General features: G+C 34.5%; 1 protein-coding gene across 1 annotated transcript; it reads right to left on the reverse strand.

Annotated features, from left to right (window-relative positions):
- Positions 1–13,746: 13,746 nt before the first annotated feature.
- Positions 13,747–15,517, reverse strand: LOC131028876 (uncharacterized). Its single transcript, XM_057959250.2, has one exon. The coding sequence runs from the start codon at positions 15,460–15,462 to the stop codon at positions 14,230–14,232; it is 1,233 nt and encodes a 410-aa protein (XP_057815233.2). The 5' UTR covers positions 15,463–15,517; the 3' UTR covers positions 13,747–14,229.
- Positions 15,518–19,315: the final 3,798 nt, after the last annotated feature.

The raw sequence follows: 19,315 nt of genomic DNA on the forward strand, positions 1-19,315 counted from the left end.
CCTCCATAGGCCCTGACCCCCATCCTGGGTTACCCTGGTAGCCTCTCCCGAACCTTCGGCCCCCATCCATGTCTCATGCGGACCCAACAAACCTTTCGTGAGGACACGGTAGTTGGTTTGCCATTCTAGACCTTCCCACTGCATTTTGAATTTGTACTAACACTCAACCATGAGCGAGGCACAATTTATCTTGATTAATGTTTGTAAAACCCAACCCCCCGTTTTTTAATTAAGTTATCACTTATTACTCAACTTTCGATGGGTTATCCTGCTACCTCTTTGGGTGCGACCCCCACTCGAAAGTCACTCTTCCTTATGACACTACACAACCTCCAAAAAACCCCAAGACAACACACAAAAGCCAACTAACATAAGGAGTTCAAAAAAACAAAATTGAAGGACAATACGATTAAACAAACCTTCTACCATGGTTAAACTAATTGGAGATGTGAAACGAACTACTAGTCTATCCACAAAACAAGACCAAAACCACAATAAAGCATGTACAACCACAACCAAAACTTAACCAAATCAACTTGCACAGTAAACTGATATTCAATAACATGTCATTATGACATGAGAATGACTTTACCAAATCAACACCAAAAATTCACCAATCAGAATAAACATTCAAACGAATCTACTTGCACTCTAAATTCATCCATGTTAAGGAATCAGAACAATCACTCAAAATATACTTAAAACTAACAATCTCTAATTGCATCTATTTCAATAACTGACTCTTGCATGATAATAAAATCCACGTTAGAGAACAACACATCATTTAAAAACAAATATATAATCATTTCAATTTAAGCCAATTTGGCTATAACAAATATCACTTGAATTCCAAATTTCAAGATAATGAAATTAACATTTAAAATACTTTTGAAAACTAAATTCGATATATAAATCAAAATAACCTTTCCAATTCAAAGTCATATCGACTAAACGTAATTGATGACTAACAATATAAATTTCATTTGCACAACTAATTTGCACTTACATCAAATCAATATTTAACATTTTCTTCAGATAATAAATTCAAAATACATAGTATAAATATATACACATTTATAAATTAATTACTAAACTGATATTTCTTTTTAAAAAATCGAATTTCATCCAATACCATATTCCAAATAAAAATTACAAACTGAAAATTACCATTAACAAATTAAAAATTACAAATTATACACACACAAAAATATATATATCGAATTTAAAATCAATATAAAATTTTACGCATTGGACAGGAAATAACATTTACTGTGATTTTGTTTTGATTGAGTTTTTTTTTTTTAAATTCACACAAATAACTCATGGCAACAATGTGTTTTCAGCACATGTATTCAATTACTCAATTGGCCCCGACGCTAGGAGAACGGGTCTGATTCAATTCACAAATGAAATTTTCATATATAATTTTATTATTCCACATAATAAATTCACATTTAAAACATCAGATTCACATTTTTCAAAAAATCTAAAGAGACCAATAACCAAGTTTTGGAGGCCATCCACCATTGATGGACCTCCAAAAACTCAAAAAAATAAAACTTGCCAAATCAAAAATTCCTTAAAACCCATTGGTTGATGAGTGAACAACATCACACTTCTGAAATAAAATTCACTTCTAGGGATACATAAAAATATGGGCAACATTTCCCTAAAACAACTCTCATTTTAAAAATTGAAACATACAAAATCATATCTAAACTAAAATCCAAAATTCAAGTTGGAGAAAGGTTCTAAATCCATTTGATATCCATTTGCAACACAAATTACACAATTTCATAAAGAATCAAGGGAGAAATCAAATAAAACTCACCTTCAAATTGAATAATTTCAAAATGAAACATGGAGCCAAAGACTCTGAAAGAACTCACGAAAAACCGAGTAGCAACAAGAGTTTTCTCGCTCGAATCCAACAAGCTCCTACCCACAAAATCTCTCCAAGCAAATCCTTCTCAATCAAAATTTCAAAAATCCATTGTAAAGTCGAAAATCTCCAAAATTTGGAAAATAATACTAATTGTTCAAAAATGCATAACACATATTTTATTCCACCATATGGTAATAAATACTCTAATTTTGCTAGCTTAATAGAATTTGATTTATCAATTTATAAAAACAATGGTCTTATTTTAATTTTTTTTAAAACAATTACTCAAACCAAATATAATTTAACTTTCACTAATAATTCAACATTCACTCTATCTTAGACAAATAAAAATAGTCAATTAATTAATTAACCACATAAATGATTCTAATATAATTTATTCTTAATTCCCTTTAATCAACACGACACATATTAAATTCTCCTTAGCTACTCAAGAAGAGAATAATTACACACACAAAACGCATAACACGCAACACTCAACTGAAACCAAAATAGAACATGACACACATACCAACGTCAAAAAAGTGGCCTACTTGGCAAACCGACAAGGCAAACAAAAAATTGATGACGCTCACAATTGAGCAAGGGTAGGGTTAACATTAGGACCTTAGAACTACCTCCACTTCCATTAGGTTAATTAGGTACGCTCAAACCTATGGAGCCAGGTGGAGACGATACCTTGTACTTGCAATTCCCTGCATCACCGAACCAATACATATATATACACAAACACGATAAACACACCGATGAATGGGAATCGTGACATTCCGTGTCTCACCGAAATGAGTGACGGAAAATCATCTCCTCGCACCCCATACACTTCCACACAACATGATGGCATATACATGAAGCAACTTGCACGTAAAGTAAATGTGTTAGTCCATCATTAGTAACGCATAAATAAGCTTAACATTTCCTCATTAATAAAATACGATGTACAAGCAAAGTTAACAACTACTTGTCAATAAGCAATAATGTGTATTCAATATCTATTCCTCAATGAACTATAATGCATAATCATATTCACCAAACACACTCCAAAGCGTAATACCAGAATACACATCACAATCACAATAAATCAACCATCCACATAAGCCACTAAAAAGTCAACCTTAGTCAACGACGCCAAAAAGGGTCTTAACAGGGTAGGGGTACTACAGGGATGATCTCTCTTTAGGCAATTTCGATAAACAATTCAAGTGCCTCGATTTGCTTTCACATTTTGCATGAATGTCTATGCAAAGCATTTCCAACTTCAGCATCTAACTAAGATCTCCCATCATTATTCTTCGATAGATGTCCATAACCTATCTCGAATCAACATTTCCACAAACTGTGCGTCCCAAGAGGAAAGTTTTGGCTTTGCAACAGCCAATCACATTTACTAGAAGTTTTGTAAAGCCTCTTCAACAAATCCATGGTGAGTGAGTTATTATAACTAACTTCCAATTTGCATCAGCATTTTGGCAAACTGGAACAACTCTCAGAACAAAAACACGCGATTTTACCAATCCATCGTTTTTGTAATTGTTTAGTCACCATGAATTTGGTCATTTTGGTGATTTGCACAAGGGGCACAACTCACCAAATCATCATGAAGGCTTCAAATGATCTTTTGTATCTTCGTATCGGTAATTTGTGAAAGCGTCACAACTTATCGATAGAATGTAAACATTAAACAAACTACTTTGGGAAAACTTGTCTAGTTGCCAATAAATGAAGGTGATGGAATGACTTGGTTTTCTTGAGCTAATCTTCATATCATCGATAATTTTTGAAAGTTCCAGAAGTTGCCAAAATTTGAATGGATAACGAACACAAGTGCATCTTCATTCCATCGGTGATTTGTGAAAGCGCCACAACTTGCCAATGAAGTTCTTATTGCCGGAAACGTCATTAGACTTCCATGTTGATGATTCTTTTATTTTGGCATATGATGTTTTGGATTTCAGAAATTAAGGATAACATTTGACTTCTGATTGCACTTCTTCCACTTATCCACCTGCATCTAAACTCATCAAAACCTTTTTCTCACCTTTTTCTCTTTTTTCCATTTGATGTTCCAACCCTGTGAGTATCTTATGACTAAGAACTGCAGTAGCTCGCAAAGATAAGAGATAGGTAATTTAAACAAACTCATCACAAGACTTTAACATGAAGGCTTCTGATTGAAACTATGGTGATGAATCTTGAAAACATTCTTACAAGATGCACATACTTGACTAGCCAGATGTGTTCAAATTTTGGGTAATTGAAAACAGGGGTAACAAGTCTTCCATCAGTAGCTTGAAGGACAGTCCCATACGTATTTCAGGCCTCCATCTTCAAATTGTGCTGAGGTTTATCCCAATGCATTCTCAGTTTTCAGTTCTCAAGAGTTAGAATAGCTGTTTAGAAGATTTGTGACATAAAATATGGGCCATGACCAAGAGATCCACACATTAAAGCCTTCGTTCAACCCATAGATAGCAATGCAAAAGCCTATACACGTTATCCTTACTTAATCAGGTCTGTCACATCTCTTCAACTCCCTTTTGGTATTCATGAAAGAAAGTCTTTGTATGTACATTTAGGGTTTTGCTTTGTTTCCTTCTGAAATAAAGATCTCAGCAGGCAAGAATAATGATGTATCCACAAGAAAATAAACAAAGCACATTTTTTTGAGCCAGTACGATGTGGGTCTGATGGATTACAAAGATAATAACAGAGATTGAAGATGGTACTATTACAAATCAAATAAAAGACATCTTGAGCAGTATGGTAGAGATGGCAAGATCCAGAGCTAAGAAGCAACAGTCTCTGTTTTGTAGAGGTGATGATGACAAAACCCTAGGACAGTCCAAATGGACAAAGCCATTATCTATCAGTAAGAGAGGGTCACTAAATATGACATCATAAGGAATAAGATCATCAAAGGATAGTTAGAGGAGCTACTACCAAAAACAGAGAATAAGAAGAACATCATGAGCAGTCAAGAGTTCTTTATGACAGTAAAGGCACACAGCTCTTCATCCTCAAAACAGCCATCATCCATTAGCAAACACTTTATTGCAGAGGTATTGATTGTGTCATAAATCATGAGACCGTGATATATTGCTTCAGACATTTGAAGAACAGTAAGAAAGAAATAGAGCTTGTAAGGGTTCTTAAATGTTATGAAACCCCATAAAGGTTCTTAGAGAAATATAGCAGTCATAGAGCTAGTAATCATACACAGTTCTGAGAAATGATAGAGAACAAGGGCCATTTCTAGATCACAATGAAGGCATTGGCAAAGGGTTCTTCAAACCAAAGTCTTAATGCAAAGATTAAAGAGCAGTCTCACAGAGGTTGAGAAGCACATCATGAAGTTCAAAGGAAAGCTCTAAGAAAGACAAAAGACAGGCAGGTCAACAAAGCTAAAAGGCTCCAATCTGAAAAGATGATGAATCAAGAACAGAGCATGGACAAATGTCAAAGACAGCCTTATAACAGTCATGAGCACAAGTCAAAGCAACTTCAAGTTCATGACTGTTACAAGAGTCATAAGGATGAGGCAGCACAAGAATGAGAGTAAGGTTTGCAGGTCTAAAAGGGTTAGCAGCGATTATCTTAAAAGGATTAGGAATCAAGACCTCAATGATCTTAAGAGCAGTTATTAAAAAGTGATCATGTATGCCAAAAGAACAAGAACCACAATCATGTGACAGAGTAATCATAAGGCTACAAGACAAGGTTTTTGTGGGGATAGCATGATCTAGGGTTTATGCCATAAAGCATCACAAGAAGGAGAGCACAGATAGATGGACAATGATTGCAGCCTATTAAAGAAGGAAACTATGTTAAGAAAATGATGTCTAATCCTACTGTTATAGGCATGATCAGTTGTTTAGGAATGTCACAAGGAATGAAGACATTGTCAAAATTCACAAAGCAATCACTGCCAGCATAAAGGAAGACAGTCACAATGAAGTTGTGAGTCATTGAAGCAGTGATTAAATGAGATGGGAACACACATTTCATTCAAAACGTAGTTGCAGTGGTGAATGGTATCTACAGCAAAAGAATGCAGTATAGTCCAAATAAGAAGAAATGAGTAAAGGTCTTATTGGCTTGGGAAGAGCAACTTCAAGGCCCAATGGCAAGTGCCATGTTTAGAGCAATATGCAAACCTGAAACTCTAACCGTGAAAGGCTTTATGTTGCAGATCAAATATCAGAGCTGGGAAACAAATAAATTGTCATAGTGAGCATTACAGGGATTGACAGTGCCAAAGATCTGGTTAAGTGCAAAGTTTGTTTGAAAAAAATGAGGTTTCCCAGGTATTTTATGACTGTCCAAAATAGAAAAAAAATTGCAGTCAAGGACATTCCATACAAAATATCTTCAAATGCAACCTAAGACACAAATTCACAAGGTCAAATGGCAAGAATACAGTCCAAAAGAAAAGAGGACAGTGAAAGCAAATTCAAGGATAAGAGGGTGAAAATCACCATTACGAGCAATCAACCATACATGACAGGGAAGTATAGTCACAAAAGGAATGTGGAAGGTGATCAAAATACGGTCCCTAGGACAGTATTGATGAAATTCATCAAGACACTACAATCGTAGATGGGTGTTTGACAAATCTTTACACCAAGAACAGTCAAAGAGTATAAAGTTAAAGCCTTCAACAAGCATGGAAAGATTATATCCCAAAATGAATTTGCACAACAAAGGAAGTTAAAGTGTGTTATAAGAAAGAATGGACAGTATTGAAAGACATAGAACACCAATGAAAGGCATGAATGCAGCCTCTTCTTGCAGGAAATGAGAATTATGACAGTCTTATCAATAGGATGTTAGGAAAAGTACTCAAGATAGAACAATGAATTGAAGACCTAGAATGGAAGGCAAGCTACAAGTCATTTTGTATTCAGTATCATGATATCAGGAGCACAGTCATTGAGCAGTTCAAAGAAAATACAGAGCATAAGGCAATGAATGTACTCATTTTGAGTTAGAAATCAAAGAAATACAACAAGCTTGATGCAAGGAAGTCACATATAAACCATTGTTGCAGTCATACAAGTGAAAGAAGAGTTTTCAACTTCAATGACAGTCGCAGGTCTGTGATAGCAGACACATGAGAATCATTGGATGAAACTCAAAAGAAAGTAAAGACAACATAATGGATAGGTCTCATGAAAATAGGTTTTCTTCAGTCTTCAAGGCCTAGAAGGAAGAGTTTGGAGGCAAACACAGAGGTCTAGTAGTAAGTCAAGATGGAGTATTTGTTGATAAGAGATGGTGGGGCAGGGGGAGGAAGGGGGGAAGATAAGGGCTCTAGTTCTTATAGAACCAATCAAAAAAAATTGGGCGATTTCTCCTCTTTTCCCTTCTTGCCTCCTTTTTGTGAAGTAGACATATGATCAATTTGTTTTCCTTCTCCTTATCTTCACCCACATCACTTCCCTTCTCATTATCCAACCTCTCTTTATCTTTGCTCTCTTCTTGAAAGAGAGGGTTTACTTTACATAGTCAAGAATGACTTTCTGCATTTTATAAATTTTGGTAAAGACAACACAAGCAAGCTCGTTGGCACCACCAGGTTCAGAATTTAACATTTGGGGGCTAGTGCGGACTGGTTTCAACTTATCAGTACTAGTTTTAGCTCTAAAGGTCTCAAGGGCCAACTATTGAGTATTCTTCTTTTTTGGAACATCATTTTGCACAATCACCCTAGAGTGATTATTGACTACTTTATTAACAGCAATAACTGGAATAACAATATAGTCCTTATCCATTGAAGAAACATTATTGTTAGGAATATTATCTTCCAAGAAAACCACTTTACTATTATCCAAAACCTCTTGATTGTGAATCAAAATTTCTGCTTGAGAGACTAAATTTTCCTAGACTAAAGGACAACAAGAGAGAATCTTTTCCCCCATAATATCAATATTATTCTCACCAGGAAAAAAATTCACAGTTGGCATAATTTTATTGTCCATATTATTTATCACATTACTATCTAAAGGGCCTTCATTGCTTACATACATAAGAGGCTTTTTAGGGTTTTCTAGACAGTCTGTTCAATGGTGTCCCTCCTCACACCAAAAACAAGTATCAAGTCTCCCTGTCACCTCATCTTCACAATTTAGCAGGTTACTTTGCATTTGAATACACAATATTTTAGGAATCACAGCCTTAGGCTTGAGGGAAGTCAGAACTCTTGCATTAAAGTGATGCAAGGAAATCTTGGTTTCTTCCGCTTGTAAAACTTTACCCAAACATTAAGGAGCTGCACAATAAAACTCCACAATTGAGGAGAAAGATTCTTAAGCTCTAGCCACCTAGTTGCAGAATTAGCTAGATTACTTGTGGTTTAGACTTTGAGGACCACAGGACAGCTTCGAAAATGGATTGACCCAAGTTTCAAACTCTTTTTATCTTGCATGTTGTGCATTTTAAAGAAAACGGCAAATAAATCTCTTAGTATCATTCTACAAAAAGAAATGTAAATACACATCTTCATTTGCCAATCATTTCCAGTCCAGTTATTAAAATACTTCTGAGAAGGATTCAAATTAACATTTAAATAGACAAAAAACACAGCAATACTCTTTTGTCTATTTTGCTCATTTTTAACTGCTTGAAGTATATCTGAATTGAGAGATATGCAAACTTCAAAAAATCTGGAGCAAAGTAGGTGCCTTACCATAGTCTCCTCTTTTGGCTTCCAAACTTTTGAGGTAGCTTAACTCTCTAGGTCCATCGTAACAAGTTTAAAATGTAGTAGATTCTGGCAAATAACTTGGCTCTTCACCTTTGAGTACTGCCTTATATTATTTCTTTTTGACAGAAATATAATTACCATCCTCCAAAACTTTCTCATTAACCCCATCTTTACCATTCTCCCCAATGCCACCAGTACTCCCTGTACACATCCTTACACCCAAGCTTGCTGAGCATGTGAGAATTAATTACCAAAGCAACTAAGAAAGCATGCTGAGAAGAAATTAAAAAAAAAAGTGAAGATAACCCGAATATTAAAGATCCAAGTTCCACCATGCAACAATAATTTCAATGCACAATACCACGAGCACAAAAAGAATCCACTTAAGATAAAAAACAGTCAAATAACAATGGAATTTTCAAAAGACAATCAAAGCAATCAATCTGGAAAAGTAAAATTTGACAAGGTGATATAAAATTGTGAAAAATAGTAATTGGAATCACTTTTTACAAGCACAGGAGCATCCAAGAGCAACAATGGAGGATAAATCTTTTTCTTCCTCACTACTCTCAGAGCTCAGTATGGCAAAATTTCAAGATCTATCCATCATTAGATTTTTAAAATTTAACATAACAATAGTAGGTATGCAATACTAAACAAAAAACATATATCACAGTAAATACAAGAACAAAACTTCATATCAGAATTTACATATTCATAATCACATCATTTATGAACACATCAGAGTTGTTACGGTGGAATGCCTCCTTTGATTAGTACAATTATGATCAAATATGATGGTACTTCGTCTCCAAAGTATAGGCCTCACTCTCGTATTCTTGAAGTAAGATGTTTCATTATGGCTTTACTGAATATATTTGACTAAGATGTGATATAATGTTTCAGGTCTATAAACCATTGTGTTTTATTGTACACGACTTATTTTATCTTTTATTTATTACTGGTGTTTGGGTGTGTTTTGGTATTACAATTATCACCAAATGACAATGAGGGACAACACTAAGTGTTCATCTTTTGTTGGTAATTGGGGGAACTCTCTCATATTCTCCCTCATTGTTTGTCATGCATGTTGGAGATATTGCTCATTTCAGATGTTATGCAAAATAATAATGTGATATCTAGATATTTTTTGTCATTCACTTGTTGATATGAATGATGTTATCATATGTTTTGTTTATATTATATACTGGTTCATGCTTAGAATATTTTTCTCTTGATGTTTTGGCATAATACACTTTTGGCACCATTCTCACAAATGTTTAGTCTAGACATTAGAGCCAAGTAGTCAGTGCAGTGGGTGTAAAATGAAGTATAATGACAATGAACCTTAGCATGTTCTTTATTGGCATGAGTACAGGGTTGTTTATCAACTTCAAAACACTTTGATATTGCACTATAGTAAGGTCACTGTAACTGAATCCAACTGCAAGTCATAGGGTAGTCATTGAAACTGTATGGCCTGCCCTGATGGAGGCCTTGTACTTTGCTTCAGTGGATGACAAGTTAACTGTATGTTAGAGTTTTTTTTCCATGAAATAACTCTCCAGCTCATAGCAAAAACATATCTAGTGGTGGATCTCCTTGAGTCAGTAGAATTTACCCAATTAGAGACTATGTAGCCTGACAGCCTAAACTTTAAAGACTGTTAGTACACGAAGCCAAAGTCAAGCGCTCCTTGACATTTCAAAGTACTTGTTTTGCAGCTTTCTAGTGCACTAATTTTGATTGTTAAGAGAATTGATAAAGTTTGTAAAAAATCAAAGATTGAATTGAGTGGATGTTAGATAGATCAAACTCTCCACGAACTGTCTGAATGCTGATTTATTGAATAGTTTCAATCAACATGGGTTTAAAGATTCAGCCCAACTTCCATAGACATAGATGAGGGACACAGTGGATAACATTCCTCCATCCCCAACCTGACATCAGCATAATATTGATAGTGATAACAATCAATGAAATCAATGATTGGATACTACATGCGGTTATGGCTATCAATTCTATTTGAGGAAGAACTAGAAAAATTTAAAAAGGATTTGTCTCCTATGCACACCCCTACTATCTATCACTTTATTATTGACATCAGTAAGTCTGAGGTTTTTTATTGCTAGCTACAATCAACAAATATGTAGTTCCTACTCTTAGCATCCAACTTGCTTCATTTATTATCTGTCACCATAGTATAAGCAGTAGAAACACAGACTTGGAGATGTTTTACCTTTCGTTTTTGTTTGTACCATGCGTCCTTTGTTGCAATGCTTTACATATGCTTCTGTTCAGGAGATATAATGCCATAGGAACTTCCTCATCTGAGTATGGAAATGGCAAACCTCACTACATGCGATGAGCAATCTCCATAATTGTGTTGCTCCCCTTTCCACAACCCCATTTTGTTGTAGAGTTTAAGGAGCTAGGAATTGCTTCTATATTCCTCGATACAGTTTTCTTAGAATAGCATGGAAGTAAACTCTACCTGTTATTAAACCTAAGAGTTCTAATATGCCTACTCATATGATTTTCCACTAATGTTTTCAACTTAAAAATTCTTAATTATACTTGAGAAAGTAAACTCAGATCCTTTGAGAAAAGTTGACAGGCTGCCCCTCCTGCTGTTGGTGATTTCCAGGATAATTGAAACAAATCAACATGAATAAGATCGAGCACCCCTTTGGTACGCAATACAATTTGAGTTGGAAATTACTGTCTCTTTTGCTTTCCAGCCAAACAGCCTATACATGTATATTAATTTTCTTGAATGGAAGCCATCCATTGGACTGCGTGCAGAATGATACTAAAGGATCAAATGACCATTACTAGAAATACTGTAATTCCCCTACATTATATGATCAGGCGAATTCACCATAGCTGATCAATATGTTTCAATAGACTTATTTGTGCAATATTGAGGGCAAACATCATGCTTTGTTTCACATCAGAAACCAATATTTTGTTACCTGAAATTTAAATTGATATTCAGGTTTTTGGTGAGTTGGCTAATAAATATTAGATATAAAATTTTAATTAATCTTAGCAACATACATAACATAACTCCTGCCTAACAATATCATTGTGAACAACTAAAAAACTTTCTAAAGACCCAGTCTTTTAAGGCAAAAACACACAACAGTTGGAAGGCACACAAGAAAATCACCCTTACCACCAAAGGAAAGACACCCAATAGAGCATTTAAAACAGTATTCAACCTTGCGATCCTTGTCCAGGGGGAAAAATCCAAGTTTAAACTGTTGTTTGGCTTGTAACCCACATGTCACACCCACAAAGAAGTAATATATAAAGTATTAAAAAGTAAACAAAACACAGGCAGAAAAACAGTATGAAAATACTACCAACTACTGAGCCCTCAAGAACCTTGCCCTAAATAGAACCCGGAACACTAAAAAGCCAGAAGCTCACAGGAAACTATTGTTTTACAAGTAGAGATTACAGACAAGCACAAGGGAAAAAAAGGTACACAGAAAATTCCATGACATCTGAATCCACGGAATCAGTGCCCTCAAATATGAATTTTCTGATTAAAAATAGCTCCAGGAAGCTGCCAAAAGAAAACACCATTATAATGATCACAAAAAAGCGAAAAAATGGAAGTGTCTCTATAAACAACATTAAAAGATATCACATCACTCAATGCCAGATCTGATATTTTGGAAGCTCAGAAAGTAGAAAACAAAAAACCAAAATGACTAAAAGTGAAGAATGTAGTTCAGAAACGCTTACCAGAAATAGCAGGAGAGATTTTGGTCAGGAATCCAGCAGCACAGTTATTGCACTAGACCCTGCCTGTCACAGAAAAGCTATCAGAGGCACAAGCCACACCCAACAAAACCGCCAGTTAGATCATTATCACTGCACCCATATTTGCTATTTGCAAACTTGCTTGATCCGTCTGTAAAAGAAATGCCAATGGGATACAGGTATGGGATATTTGGATGATATAAGATTCACCATGTATGGATGACTCCAAAAGATCCTACTCACCATTTACTCAGACAAAGGCCTCTATATGATCTGATTTCAAATATTTGAAGTCAATTACAGAGGTTTCTGTATTAAACCAAACATCTAAGCTTCAAACCCTTTGTATACATGTGCTTTCAATATAAATGATCAAAATTTTCCATGGCGAAAATTCCATTACAGAAAGGCCCTTGACTTAGCTGAATTTTTGGACATTTAGGGCAAACAACTAGAGAGAAATGATCGATTATTATTATCTAAACAACCACAAAATATAACACTTCTTGATTTTCAATAATATTTAGATGACTATAAAAAAGATACAACTTTTGGAAGACTAAATATTTATAGTAATCAAGGACGAGAGATCACTAAAAAAAGTTCATCTTAAGTTGGCCTATCCGCCAAACTATTATAATCTGAGACAGGATCAAAGTACATACAATATGTTTCTTCTTGGACATTACTAGGAGAAGGAAAAGAGCTCGGTAAGCTTTGCTAAACTCTTTACTATTTTGTACAAATATAATATAATGGTCAAACCGAAGATGTTTGCTATATCTATCCAGTAAATTTGCATATAATGGTCAAACCGAAGATGTAGCAGAACAGGAATTGTTCAGTAAGGGCCTTTGCATATTATGATCTAAAAGCATTTTTCCAAGTGGCTGCTGCACTGTGAACTATGACAGTTAATTTTCTCTGCTCTCAAAGGCTTGTCAGTTCGTGTCTCTCTATGTATGCATCTTCTAAGTATTGTGTTGATCAGGTATGTTCTTCCAGTCAAATTTTCTATCGTGCTTTTCATCTACAAAATATTGAACGTGAAACGTTTAAAAGTCAATAAAATGAGTATGAATCTCCACACTCTCCAATTTTCTATCTTCAAGAGTCATTATAGAAAGTGATTACCAAGTGGCATGCAGGAGCTATAAAAAGGGAAAGCAGATTATTCTCAATTAACAATGATTGGAAGGCATTCTTTTATCGGCCTCTGTTGTCTACATGGCAAGCGGACTCTTGTACCAGATAGGCCACAGGCACATGAAATTAAAATTATTGAATATTAAAAACACTAAAGAAAGAAAAAATGCTTGATAAATCAAAACTAAAAATGAAGTTAGCTGTTAGAATTTGCGAGAAATCGAAACCTTAAATCTGCATATCCTTTGCTCTATTGCCCAAAAGTTGCAGGCATGGCTACAATACTTAGATATTAATGCCTAAAACGTGACCAATAATGGCCAATAGAAATGAGGATAAGTACATTGCTAAAAGGTACATAATAGTAGAGCCTAAGGCATTTTCAACAAAGTGATACATAGATTGAAGTCAAACCAGAACATAAACCAATAGAAAACCCTAAGGGAAAAGGAACGTGAACCAACAATTATAATTCTTCAAAGGCTATATCAAGAAATCACTCTTGAAGTCAAGTCGGTGATATGAGTTGTATAGGCATTCATCCATTGTCGTTAATATAAATGCTGTTCAGCAGGGATCTCGACCGTCTTGTCTGATTGCAAGGTCTTCACATATCCAAGTAAGAGTTAACAATTTACTCAGACAATCATGCAATTACAGTGTTTTTTCTGAGAATAAGCTCAGTATAAAGTAAAGTTTTTCAACCTCAATACACAAAAGGAATGAATTTATGTTTGACATTTTTCCTGTAACTTATATAAGCTTCCCCAAAAATCTCCACAATGCTCTCCTCTTCCAACCTACTTTTGAACTCGTAATACGAGAAACATACCAGAGCAATAAAAGCTAAGCTTCTATAGGCACCAAGGGCCATGCAATAACCGGCAAACAAAAGCATAGTGCTTGCGTACATGGGATGACGGAGTAGTCTATATGGGCCATATATCGCCACAGTAAAAGGCTGATCAAGTCTTTTATCCGAATACTTGTCAAGGTACCATACCGCATAGTACTGCAATGCCATTGCCAGCAAGAGCACAACCCATCGCAAGCCCCCTATTGCAATACCCGAAGTCTCATGTACAGCAGCCAAATGTCCCCCAACCACACCCAACATAAAACCAATTTGTACAATCCTGGGAACGCTAATGATTTTCCAAGGCTGTTTTTTGAATGAATAATCTGCCCGCTTTCGATTTAGATCATTTCCATACTTAAATAACCTAATGTAGTAGCCAGTTAGAAAGAATGAAAAGTAAACAAGAGCGAGCGTTAGAATTCCACCTTCTACATATCCATGGAAATGAGCGAAAGGAACAACCATAACAAATGTGAGCGCAACTGCCCAAAGGAAGATTTCCTCCAATTCTGTAGCCTTTCCTTGGACCTTTTTATAGGCAGGAAGGAGAGAAGCAATTCCTAATGCAAAAGCTGCAGGCCGAGGCCACACCACAAAAAACCAGCTGGCATACATCCACAAATAGGGATTGAGCAGTGCACCTACTATGAACTTGGTGGCCCAAATGGAAATAGCTGCCATTGCTGCCCATTTCGACACCTCCAATGGAGTCACCTTTCTCAGCATGGGAACCATTATTTCTTTCCAAAATGCGTCTGCCCTGTCCCTATACCATTCTGGAGGGCTATTGACCGCCTTCACACATTTCATCTCTTTTAGGCCTCGGCCTTTTCCTCTTATCAACTTCAAGCTTAAACCATTTGTAAAACCCGAATGGGATTTGGGAGTGGTAGACAATAGAGTGCGGTGTCTGCCATCGTTTGCAACCAGAAGAGAGGAACATGAGTTTACGTGTGTATGCCGCCTGCCAAATAAGGGCTTTAATTGGGAAGCTGAAATAGATGCAAAAACCCCGCCTGCCATCACCATTGAATCACAGCACAGCGCTGCCCTGCTTCTAGTTTTCCACTCAAATTTCATGTGCACAACTTCCGCCCATCTTAATATACCTATACGGCCTATTGAGAATGCCAAAGAACTAAGTAGTTTCAAGAGTTTCCTTTGTCTTAGTCGAGGCTAATTAAATCAATAAATGCAATCAATTTAATTAATCATATATAATATGAATTGGTTGTTTAGAATAGTAAATTGGATTGTGTTTTGGGAATTGAATGAGGGAAGCTAATAAATTTAATTTAATGGTTGAAGAATATAAATCAAATGAATAAAATTTGGGAATCTATTCAATGTTAAAAGTATCTTTTTTTTAGTGAATGATTTAGAAGTATGTATTAGATTTGTGTTTTTTGAAAGGATACATTTATAGGTTTAAACAAATTCAGGATTGTGGATTTGCTTAGATCTTTAAATTTATCTTAGCAAAGAGTAGTGCTCTACTCTTTAACTTTGCTTGATATGTGACCTTCGACCTTATTTTTCTCAATCACTTAAGGACTTGGTCATTTTAAAATACCTTAAGAGTTGTCAATTAGACACAAGAAGGCGAGTTCTTGGAAATTGAACAACATTAAAAACAATAAGCAACTACATGTAAGTATGCAAATTCTTTACTCTTTTTATTGCACCAAATCAAATTGTGTTGCTAATAATTGTTCTCTGGAATGAATAATTAATTGATCTTTTGGAAAATGCCTTACTATTAGAATAAATACATTGAATATCTTTAAATATTGGCACATAACATCAAATCATACGAAATATGTGTTTAAATTGGCTCAAGGTTGAAAAGTGAAGAGAGGCAAACAGTCAAAATTTACTTTTAAAATTTTAAAATGGAAAGAGACAAATTTGTTATTGTGAGGTTATTCCTATGATCATGGACTTGTCTTAGAATGGGATATTGATTGAAGGAGCAAAGATTGTACTCCAATACCATGTAGAAGCAAAGATTGTACTCCAATACCATGTAGAAGCAAAGATTGTGTTCTCATACCATATAGAAGTTAACGGTACAAACATAGGAGGCAAGAACCATTTGCAAGCAAAACACTTGTCACACAAAATAGAAGAAACATGATTGATGCTATGCAACCTTGAGATAGAATTGATCCAAAGAGGAATATGATAATTAGATTAACATGTAATTAAATTGGATAGTTACAATGAATGCATGACTTGCTTTTATAGAGAGAAAGAGATGCTTTATTTTAAAAATTAGGAGAACTAAAGAAAAAAACATGAGGATCTAAAGTAAGCCCAACTACAACTTGAACTAAAGCTATAAAAGTAAACTCTAGATAACAAAAAGTACCTAAGTTTAGCTTAAGTGAAAAAGTAATTAAAGGACCTGATTAATAAATAATTAGATAAATATCATAATCACTCCAACATTGATTAAACTCAACAAAGAAGTGTGTGTGTGTGTGTGTGTGTGTGTGCGCGCGCGCGTGTGTGCGTGCGTGCGTGAGAGAGAGAGAGAGAGAGAGAGAGAGAGAGAGAGAGAGAGAGAGAGAGTAAATGGATAGGGTAGCATTAGGTTACGAATATGTGTATGCATAAATATATAAGAGGACTAGATGAATGAGCCTAACTTTAGACAAGATCGTGTCATTTTTTACTGTGTACATGTACTAAGACATTACCTAGATACAAAATTAAATAGAAAATAGTATAATTATGTGAATTTTACCATTACATTTTTCCCCATGTTGAGGTTAATGTGATCATAAGATGAGTCTTTATAAGATCTTATATTTGTCTGCATATCTAACCATAAGAATATTAGTGATAAGATATGATCCCATTTGACAACTCGTTATATGGATCCTAAGATATAATGAACTATTGAAAGAGGAAAAAACTAGTAAATACAAGCTAAACAAGTAAACATATAAGTATGTGAGCATATAAGTATCTAATCATGTGATTGTATAAGTCTCTAGAGCAATAAGTGTAAAGAATATGCCATGTAAGAACTAGTTTAGAGATAGCATTAAAGAAGGTAATGTTGGCTCATAGAATGGGTTATAGGATGATTCAATGCGGTTCTTAATGGTAAAAAACACTCGTGTATAAAAGAAATTATGCATCTAGTGGTAATAAAAATTGAGATGATTCTATAAAATTGAAACTATGATCAAGGGCTCAAAACAAGGCATTAAGTCATATGATAAGAGGAAGAACCCACAATTAGGTTATGGGCAAAAAACTGCACCACTTTTTAAATCAAGGGATGTAGTTGTATTACAATGTCATGGCAAAGTATATGCAACTAGAATCATGTCTACTTGAATTACTGGATAGAGAGCGAGAGAGAAAGAGAGAAGGGGGGAGGGATAGAGATGGGGGTAAGGAGGGAACATGAGGTATAGAGGGAGAGAGGGTGGGAGAGACCTGGAGAAATAGAGGTAGGAAGACAGTGAGGGGGAGGTGTATAAAAAGAGAGGAGATATAATAGTGAGTGAAGGGCAAGAGAGATAGGTAGAGAGGTAGTGCTAGATCTAATTGGGGGGGAGAAGAGAGTGAGATAAAGAGAGACAAAAATTGGACATAGAAAGAGTGATCTATAGAGAGATCTATAGGTCTAGAGTGTAGGGGAGATAAAGAGAGTGAGATGGAGAGAGTGAAAGAATGATGATAGGAGCATGTTGATTACTAAAATTTGTCTACCTGAAAATTATATGATCTTTTGAAACCTAAAATCTACATTAGGGTAAGTGCATCAAGATGGTGAACAAAAAGGGGGGTATAAGTGGCCACTTTTTTCCTAAAATCAGCTAAACCTAAACTTGGAGGAGCTATTTGAGACTCATCCACTCAAAATTTGAAGATACCAAAAGAACAAGAATTGTAGTACTCTAAATCTAGTTTCCAAACTACTAATTTTTTTCTAAACTGGATAAGGTTAAGGGGGTCAAATCTTTCATGCACACAAAAAAAAATTGTTGTTTTTTTCAACAAAACATAACATTGTCTGGTGTGTGCGTCAAAAAAGTTATAGTTTCATTTAGTATTTTGAAAAACCCTTTGGTAGAAAGATAGTTAAGAGTGAGTACTAGAAGTTGTGTATTTTTTTGTAATTTTTTGTTGAGTATTTTTTTAATGATTTTTCGAAGTGGACACATCTTGAAAATTAGATACCTATTCGTGCACGTCACATAACTTGCACCAAAATAATAAAAAATTCAAAAAAAAATTAAGTGTAAATAATGAAGTGTTGTACATTGATATATAATTTGTTTCAAGTTTGGACAAGTATTTCACAAGTTATTAAAACTAGCATACCTATATTTTATAAATAAAATTTATGTAAAGGATGCCGAGAGATATCAAATTTTAAAAATATTTACCTTTAGCATAGATTAATTAATTTCATATACTTAATATCTATTAGAATTTAGTCTTACCTTTTAGCATAGATTAATTAATATCATATGGTTAATATTTATTAGAATCTAGTCTTATTTTAGAATATTAAATGATTTGCAAAAAAAATAGAAGTTTCTTTTAAATCTAGATTTGAAAACATAATTTTTTAAATTAGAAGCTTCTTTTAAATCTAGATTTAAAAATATAATTTTTAGAGTCTTATCTTAGAATATAAAATGATTTGCATTCAAAAAATAAAGTAAATAGAAGTTTCCTTTAAATCTAGATTTTAAAAAATACATAATTTTTTAAATTAGATTTTTTTTTTTTAATCTATATTTAATTTTTTTTCATATTTAATAATTGTAATTTTTTGTTGAGTATTTTCTTTATGATTTTTCGAAGTGGACGCATCTTGAAAATCAAGTACCTATTCGTGCACGTCACATAACTTGCACTAAAATAATAAAAAAAAAAAATTTAAAAAAAGTGTAAATAATGAAGT

Source organism: Cryptomeria japonica, chromosome 8 (genome assembly GCF_030272615.1).
Source record: "Cryptomeria japonica chromosome 8, Sugi_1.0, whole genome shotgun sequence".
In the NCBI taxonomy this organism is placed as follows: domain Eukaryota; kingdom Viridiplantae; phylum Streptophyta; class Pinopsida; order Cupressales; family Cupressaceae; genus Cryptomeria; species Cryptomeria japonica.